General features: G+C 39.9%; 2 protein-coding genes across 2 annotated transcripts in view; one reads left to right on the top strand and one right to left on the bottom strand.

The window, feature by feature from the left end:
• The window catches only part of pou2f3 (POU class 2 homeobox 3), a 17,146-nt gene extending 12,273 nt beyond the window's left edge, over nucleotides 1-4,873 (top strand). The window contains exons 9-11 of the mRNA XM_014026255.1: nucleotides 29-71; nucleotides 156-270; nucleotides 3,387-4,873. Of these exons, the coding sequence (XP_013881709.1) occupies nucleotides 29-71; nucleotides 156-270; nucleotides 3,387-3,429 (201 nt within the window). The 3' untranslated portion in view covers nucleotides 3,430-4,873. The remainder of the gene's footprint in view (nucleotides 1-28; nucleotides 72-155; nucleotides 271-3,386) is intronic.
• A 322-nt stretch (nucleotides 4,874-5,195) lies between these two features.
• slc37a2 (solute carrier family 37 member 2) overlaps nucleotides 5,196-9,136 on the bottom strand; it is a gene marked incomplete in the record, with an annotated part of 19,361 nt that continues 15,420 nt past the window's right edge. The window contains 1 exon segment of the mRNA XM_014026266.1: nucleotides 5,196-5,868. Coding sequence (XP_013881720.1) covers nucleotides 5,853-5,868 — 16 coding nt within the window.

Below are 9,136 nucleotides of genomic sequence, written 5' to 3'. Positions count from 1 at the left end.
GAATAGTAACATTCTGACTCTGTTTCAGGCCTCAACCTCCAGGTCCTACAGCCCTCTGGCCTTAGGTGGAGGTAAGTATTTTCTTTTTACAATATTGTTTCATTAAAAACATGATTTGACTTTCACATTAACCCTTTATTATCATCTTCTTTCAGTTTCATCAAATTCTTCCCCCAACAGCGGGAGTCGAGAACCGTCTCCCAACGGTTTGTCCTCGGCTTCGGTTGCTCTGACCTCTCAGGTCAACCCCGCCTCCTACACCACGCCAGGGTAAACAACACATTCTTCACTTCCACTCGTTCACATTAATGACCACAAAACATAAAACCTGAACAGGACTAATCCTCAGAGCTGGAGGTGAAGAAGCAGTGACGGTTTTGCCCTTGGCTGTGGGGCCATGTGTTTCTGTGGTTTCAGCAAAAATAACTCACAAACTCTCAGAAACGAACCACTGGATAAACGTCTACAACTTAATAATTTCAGAAGTCAACTGAATAGCCCGTGTCCAAGAAGCCTTAACACACTTCCTGTCCCTCATAATCCATGACCATCTCGAGGCCTTCTTTGCAACTTCTGAGTGTTTTTGGCTTTTATTCAACATCCTTCACAGTAATGGTCAGGAGGCTATAGCTCCTACTCCCAACTTCAGTGGCATACATCAAGTATGCCATCCTCGTCTGTGCCCAGTTCTTTTTCTTTGTTCTCTTGTTAGCCTCTTCCACCTTCCCCTCCCTGAGAACCAATAACTCTAACATAACCATTTGCTTGGGTACATTGTCCGGTCTGAGGCTGGTCTTCAGGATGTTCTCTGAAAATCTGAGTCCACGTGCTTCTCCCAGGAAGCCCTGTTGAGCCTTTGATTTGTATATATCGTTATATATCTACTGCTCAAATGACTGATGTGGTGTTTTGATGGTTTGAGATATCAGATCTGGTCATTGGCATTATAGATGGACTCCGCCGCTGCCTTTAACACCTGCTTCAGGACTGAGGATTTGTTTCTTAGTGTTCCTCATTCTTGGCACAGAGTGCACACTGACGTTTCTGTCTTGTCCCAACATAAATAAATTGCATGGACCGGGTTGTACACTGTACACCAGGGGTGTCAAACTCATTTTCACCAAAGGTGACATGAGCATTATGGTGGCCCTCAAAGGGTATTTTTTTCTTCTAGGGTGGCATCTCATTGGAGTAGCTCTCTTACTTTCATTGAGACCCAGCCAAACAGACATCACCCTCCTTTGACCCACAGCTCTCCTGTCAAACCTCAGATGATTTATCTTCAACCTTCATGGACTCTTGTTTCCACAAGTTTGTCTTCAACCAAATCAGGAGATTCTGCTGCTCCCTTTCCCTCCTCCTCCCACTTTTCTGTGTCTAGAAGTCAGGTGAAGAGGCAGCTAGAGAGACTGAACCAGAACCTGCAGGTCCAGATGGTGTCAGCCCCAGAGTCCTGAAGACCTGTGCAGATCAGCTCTGTGGGATTCTGCAACACCTCTTCAACCTTAGCTTGACCCAGGAGAAGGTGCCAGTGTTGTGGAAGACATCCTGTCTGGTTCCAGTTCCAAAGAAAACTCAYCCATCAGCCCTCAATGACTATAGACCTGTTGCCCTGACATCCCACATCATGAAGGTCCTAGAGAGACTCCTGTTGACCCACCTGAGTAAGCAAACACATCAGGACCCCTGCAGTTTGCTTATCGTCGTGGAGTTGGAGTTGATGATGCCATCATACACCTGCTTCAACAAACCCACTGTCATCTGGACAAAGCAGGCAGCACTGTCAGGATCATATTCTTTGATTTCTCCACTGCTTTTAACACAATTCAGCCTGAGTTGCTTTGTCTGAAACTCCAGAAGAGTCCGGTGGAGGCCTCAACAATCGCCTGGATCAAAGACTACCTGACAAACAGACCACAGTTTGTGAGACTGAAGGACTGTGTGTCTAACCAGGTGGTCAGCAGCACAGGAGCACCACAGGGAACTGTACTCTCACCATTCCTGTTCACACTGTACACTTCAGACTTCCAGCAAGTCAGACTGCTGTCATCTACAGAAATACTCAGATGACTCTGCAGTTGTTGGGTGTATCAGAGATGGACAGGAAGCTGAGTACAGAGAGCTGGTGGACCACTTTGTGGCATGGTGTGGGAACAATCATCTCATCTTGAATGTCAACAAAACAAAGGAGATGATTGTAGATTTCAGGAGAAATWGTGYTAGATCAAACCCTGTTTYCATCATGGGAGAAGAAGTGGAGGTGGTTGAGGAATATAAATACCTCAGTGCTCATCTGGACAACAGACTGGACTGGAGACTCAACAGTGAAGCAGTCTACAAGAAAGGACAGAGCAGACTGTACTTCTTAAGGAAGCTGAGATCCTTCAATGTCTGCAGCAAGATGCTGTAGATCTTCTAAGTCTGTTGTTGGAGATGATGGTGCAAAGAAGGGTTTTACATAAAATCAAGAACATTGTGGACAACCCTGACCATCTTCTTCATCAGACTGTCATAGAAAGACAAAGTGTCTTCAGAGTCTTTTTCAGTTTTGTTGTAATACAGACCTCTACAGAAGATCTTTCCTGTCCACAGCCATCAGCATCTACAATAACTCTGGTTAAATGAGTTACAACATCTAATTTCCCTCTGTGATCAATAAAGTATTTTTGAGTTGAATTTATAATTAACCTAACGACTAAACACGAAACATCACATTCCTGAGCACTGCTAACAAACAATAACTGATCTCTACATTGTAATTTCTGCATAGAATCAGTGTTTTAACATGTCATCTTATAAACACTGAAAATTACTACGTAAACAACTGACTAAATGGGAAATAAATACAGAAAAACTATTAAAAGTTACCCTGTGAACCTCCACCTAGTGGTGGGAAGCCTTCAACTTGTGTGTACAATAATCGACATGCATTATGATAGATGTAGTTTATGGTCAATGCTGACTTTACAGCAGCTTATTTTAAGACATTAATACTTCTTTAAAGCTCTTGTAGACCACATAACATGTTGTGGCAGGAGACATTTGGCCCACAGGTCTTGAGTTTGACAAGCGCCATACACTGACCAGAACGATTCAGCGTTCCACACTTTGGCCCATGAGATATATATTTTTTTTACCAGGGCCTATTACTATCTTACCATGAGTAAAGTTGCCTCAGTCAAATCATTTGGCTCCAGCTCCAACTTTCTTTTGGACCAGATTGATGGAATGTGTCCCAATCCTACCCAGCTTCATTCCCACTACTGAGCTAGCATGACATGTTGTGAAATCCACTATACTATGTTTTTAAGATTCATCATAAACATTTTAGTATTAGTTTTCATGTGGTTTGTTAAAGAGAATAATCCTGTGTTTATCCTTTTCAGGTCTTGGTATCGTGCTTGGAATTCGGCCGCGTATCATCACTGAGAAACACGAACTGTACCATATGAATCCATTGAAGATTGTTGGATTTGAAATGAATGAAGATTGTGTAACTAACTCAGGGTTACGACTACAGGCTAAACCATCCCAACACTCATAAAACAACACAAGAACACGAGCCAAAGTCTGCAAAACCATCATCGGATCAAGTCCCTGAGGCCTGGTGTTGACTTTTTATATAATCCAAAAGATGAAGGACAAAAAAAAACCATCAAAACACAGATGGAAGTTTTCATGTTTGAGAAGCTCAAGACTTAAATTATTTTAAATGTTGAAGGATTCAACTCCTGCTTTAGCTGTATTTAAATTGGACTAGAAAACCTTTCTGTTGCTGTTATCAGTCTTCATTTACTGTGGTTGTTTATTGTTTATACTAGTGTGAAAATTTACAATATAAAGAATTCAAAATGATACTTTGGCAAAATATCACAAAAGCATCCGCTCACATAATGACGGGTTTAACTGCTGGCCATTTTAGTTTATTTTAGGAATAAAGAACAATCTTTTAAGGACAATTAGGTTCATAATTCTGTAGAGGAGCAATAATCAGAGGTCTCAGGTTTCAACTTAGAGCTGTTTTACATCTAATCCCCGTCAGTTAAACGTAACCAAAACACCTCATGTGGACCAAAGACCCCTGAGGACATCCAGGAGGGATTGATTTGCATAGCAGTTCAGCCCAGCCCAGCACCCATCTTCTTCTTTTAGTTTTGATTTGGGAAATCTCCACGGATGGGCAACTGTTTTTTAATTCATCCATAATTTCCTTATTTGTCGTCGGATCATAGAGACACAGATCCAAATGAGGATACATAAACCCTTACAGTGGGTTCTGAGGCATCCTGAACCAGCTCAGCTGATGAAGACGAGCTGGACCCCCTCCTTTGTAGGATCTTCTTCTTCTGGTCTTAATTCATTTCTCATGACCATAGAAGTAAATGCAGAGCTTTGCCTTTTGGCTCAACTACTTCTTCACTGTGAAAGGCCGGAACGACGCCGTCATTACTGCAAATGAGACCTTGGTCTGTCGATCTGTCTCCGGCCCACCGTCACTCGTGAAAAAGACTCCCAAATACCAGAACTGGTCTGAGTCAAAGACTTCCTCCTGGACCAGCAGCCTCAGACGTAGAAGAAATGCCAAAAGCTTATTTTTTTTAAAAAAGTGGTTCTTTTGTAAAAAATAAAATAAAATAAAATAAATTTTGTGCTTTTTCAGAAACAATAGAGGGAAGAAACATTTCCCCACGTTAAAACACTGAAATCAACTGTTTTCAAAGAGAGAATATCTTTTTTCTGTTTAAAATCTTCATCAACCCATTTAATTTTTATGTTTTTAACATTTCCTGTCTAAAGCACTTACTGCTTTAAGTTTGAATCTAAATGATTTAGCTTTATGCTTTTTTTCTAAATTTTACCAGTTTATAAAACCGCCCCGGCGTCGCCTCTCATGTGAATGTTTTTTTCTTTAATAACGTTTCTGAACTTCTTTTTTTTTGAGTGTTTTATTTAATATTGTGGAAATGTGATGTGTTTTATGTAATGTGACAGTAAGTAATTTTCTGACATAAAATAAAGTGATGCTTTTAATTCACAGAAAAATAATCTGTTGCGTCATCCATTGAACTCTCAAACTGTGGTGAAAGTATGAGTGGTGGTACACAGGACCCCTCTAGTGATAGTTCCACCAAATATTTAAATTAACTCCAAACTTTTCAAAATAAAACAACAACAGAGCAAAACTAAAGAACAGAGGAGTTAGTAAATTTAATTTTATTCCACTAACTTTGAAAGTCAGAGCAAAAAGACAAAACCTTTTATGTGTTTTAGGCAAATTTATGTTCATTTTAGGGTTTAATGAACAATATTTGACATTTACATTTATTTTTACATCATTCTTTCTCTAATAAAATACATTAATTTACAAGATGAGGTATAATTGCTCATAATGTACATTTTAATTATGTTTATTGTTTRAAGGTTTCTGATCAAAGCTGATTGAAGAGGGTTAATTTCATTCTTGTCAGTTAAAAATGAACAACATGCGCCCCCTTCTGGTCCAAAACATTGACATGATTTTATGTTTTTGGTACAGATGACAATTAAAGAGTTTACAACATATTAGTTTTTTATATAATCTATTTTACAGCAAACTTGAGTGTTTTTGTAGAATTCTTCTGGTTAGTTATTTACACTTCAAAGTTAAAAAAGTTTTAAATCAACGTAATAAACAGTTGATTAGTTATAAAATCTGTCTTAATAAAGATAGATTTGTCTTGTTTTACTAAAAGAAGGCTTCAATCGTCGGCTCAGTGCCTTGAATCTTCGACTCACCAAACGGTGAGATGAGGTCCGTTTCTGTCGTTTCCCCACTGAGTGGTTTTGTTTGCAGCTCGTTTGGTTTTTGTGTTTCATATTTCTTTAAACCTGCAGGAGCAAAAGTTGAGAATTAGAGCAGGAAACACCTGTGTGCAGGGATGATTATGTTCATCAGGCGGTGCAACAAACCATCTTTAATTATGATAACTGGAAATTATTCATTGGCAATTGAAGGCTAATTTATATTTGCTGATTTGAGTTTAATGAAACGAGTCGCAGCATCTCACTCTCTGATCTATAAACTACTTAAATTTGAATTAGGGAAACAAAAACAAAAACTTTGAGGTGTAGACATATTGCTGGATGTTGCAAACAACCATCTGCCATTAGTGTGATGTAATCCCTGGATGTTACAAAACATAATCTAGTTGTAGTATGTGACCCAGGCTGGAAAAACAAGTCAGAATGAGCAAAACTGCAGAGCAATTTGCAAAACCTAAGTCCATAAAGACAAAACTTAGCTATCCAAGTAACTAAATAGTTAAAATAATTTTCCTAATCTACTTTTAAATTGACGTTTTGTAACAGGTGTGTCTTCAGAAATAATCCTTTATCTTTTTGACCCTTTGCACATTCGTTACCAGTCACGTGGGAACACCATGACGGACGTCAGAAGTGAGGGRGCGGTGTATTGAACAGAACTGCGATTGTTTTTCTAAGTTGTTTTTTGGTTTTTGCCATGGCTTGTAGCCTACTTGTGGAAGTAGCAGAGGTAGTTGGGCTCATAGACAGCTCTATTTAACAAGCTAACCAGTAAAATCCTCACCTCCTCACGGCAGGARCTCACCTGCTCATGGTGTCTGTGGATCAGAACCACAGGAGCTGCAGCAGCAGCAGCTTGGCTGTAGCCTGCTCGTTATTAGCTCTCAGAAACGGTTGGAGTCTTTCTGAGAGCACAAACTCATTAAATGAAAGCAAYGTGAAGAGCGTTTAAAAAAATGCCGACGACAACTGGTTCAGAATATAAGCTAGGCTAAACATTTGTTAAAGTTCAGTTTATTAACAGATTCAGACATCAACCCTCCACAACATGTCAAGAACAGATTGTCAGTAAATTACACAGATTTCCCCCCGTTGTGGGTGTTGATGTATCTGACAGATTTTATTATTATTATTATTTTCAAACATCCGTCCTCCTGCTTTATCGGGAGTCAGGTCCCAGCAGCTTGAGCAGGGAAGCCCGGACCTCTCTGTCCCCAGCCCCCTCCACTCTTCTGGGGGGATTCCTAGGTGTTCCAGGTCAGTCGAGACTAGGGATGGGTACCTTTGACGTTTGAATCGATTCGCTACCAATATCCGGTACCTGGGAATCGGTACCGGTACTTAACGGTACTTATTTCTCAATATATGAAATTAACAAATATCAAGACAACATCCAACTCTTTGTATTGTAACATCAGTTGTGTAATTTATGTCTTTAAGGTGAAAACTGTTGAAAACAACAAGACTGTTTTGTCTTATTACACAAATTAAAATCCAGCTCCATGTGTTTCTATTGATGTCATTTCTCCCTGCTAGAAAAACTGTGTGATGGAGGTCCATGGAAGGTAAATAAGTTTAAATCAAATAAGCAAAAGAGGATGAAGTTAAAATAAATAAAAGGTATTTAAGCTACATTTTGAGCATCTAAAACGCTCCAACACTTCAAGTTAGCTGCTTCAGGTCAGACGTGTTCAGACTGTCAGGAAGCTCCTCTGTCGGTCTCTGTTTAATGGAGGATGAAATAAAGAAAKTGGTGGTACTTTATTTACTTTGAGCAAGYGAACGTYRTGCTSAMCAGATAATTAATCCASYAGATAATTCAGAGGCGGTCTGTTCGGTGAGTTTTACTCCAGGAGCTGYGAGGCTTTCATGTTATGTTCAAACTGAGCTCTGTTTACTGAACCAGYRGCTGCTGACGTCATTACGCTTTTGCGTGATGCTGCGTTCAGGACAAGCATGGAAAACTCACAACTCTTACACCAAACCAGTCGCAATGATGTGTTTAAGTACCGAAACATGGCACCGTTTGATGTTACGAGAATAGATACTTGGTAGTACCGACAGAATTCAGTCTGTGCATAAAAAAGTATCGAATTCGGTACCCATCCCTAGTCGAGACACTGGAGTGTTTTATAAACACTCGTCTTCAAATTGATTTTACGTATCAAAGACTGTAAGATGTGTAAAAAAAAAATAAATAAAATTAAATGACCATCTCCCAAGCTGCTCTGCCACTTGTAAATCCTCAACTTCGTCCTCATTTTCCTCCTCCTCTTCCTCCTCTCTGCTGCAGGGGATCTTATCTCCCGGCCGTGTTCTGGCTTTCTCCACGGCCGATCGACAGTCGCAGCGCTCCCAGTCGGATCGTGTGACTAACACAAACTTTTTGCTTGGAGGATTGTGTGTGTGTGTGTTTGTTTTCGTTTATTGTGAGAATCCACTGTCCACCAAATGTATGTATTTTTGACTAGCTGTACAGGAGTTTACGCTGGTTTTTGACGTCCGTCATGGCGAAGTGGGCAGTCTTTTGGGGTGCGTGACGTCACGTGCAAAGGGYCAATAACTCTTTATAATTTCCATTGAAAGTGACCATTTTTTGCCATAATGCCAGGAAATCCCTTCACATAGTCAAAATAATTTATGTGTTGTCATCAATGCATGTTTCCATACGATGATGAAACATGTGGAGCAGCAGGTAGCTGTTTATGCACCCGGGGGGAACTGTGGGGTTGTTGTCTCCTCAAGTACACCACAATGTGCATTGGGGAATTTAACCTGTGACCTTCTGGTCCCAAGTCATCTACCCTACCACTATGATGGAGTTTTAGTGGGTTATCTCCAGTTACTCTGGTTTCCTCCATCAAACCAAAAACTTGTACAAGTTTGCCTTCAGGCCCAGGCCTCCCTTACAAAATACATCTGTGATCTCAAGGGGATTTACCTGATTAAATTAAGGTCAAATTAAAAACCAAATAATAATAATAAAATAATATTGAAACATTTCTTGTAGTAACTCATTTTGCCAACACAGGTCACACATTTTATAACAAAGAAGCACATTTTTCACTATAAAACTTAGTGGTGTAAGAAAATATCCAATAAATTAGCTGTGTTTCCATTACAAATGTGCGCAAAACTTTGTCGATATTCTGTTAATGTTAAAAACACAGTTTCACATCTGCAGTGTTTCCATTAAAGTAAGAAATGTTATTAAAGTCACGTGAATACGTTTGTTCTCATGATAAGTCATTACAAACATGGCAGCGATGGATGTAAACACATAGCATGTTGCTACCACGACACTAGCGCTCATCATCAGAGGAGACGTCGGCGT

The sequence above is a fragment of the Austrofundulus limnaeus genome, unplaced genomic scaffold (genome assembly GCF_001266775.1).
Source record: "Austrofundulus limnaeus strain Quisiro unplaced genomic scaffold, Austrofundulus_limnaeus-1.0 Scaffold538, whole genome shotgun sequence".
Taxonomy (NCBI): Eukaryota; Metazoa; Chordata; class Actinopteri; order Cyprinodontiformes; family Rivulidae; genus Austrofundulus; species Austrofundulus limnaeus.
The sequence above is the reverse complement of the archived record's forward strand: the minus strand, read 5'-3'. Positions and strand labels throughout refer to the sequence as shown.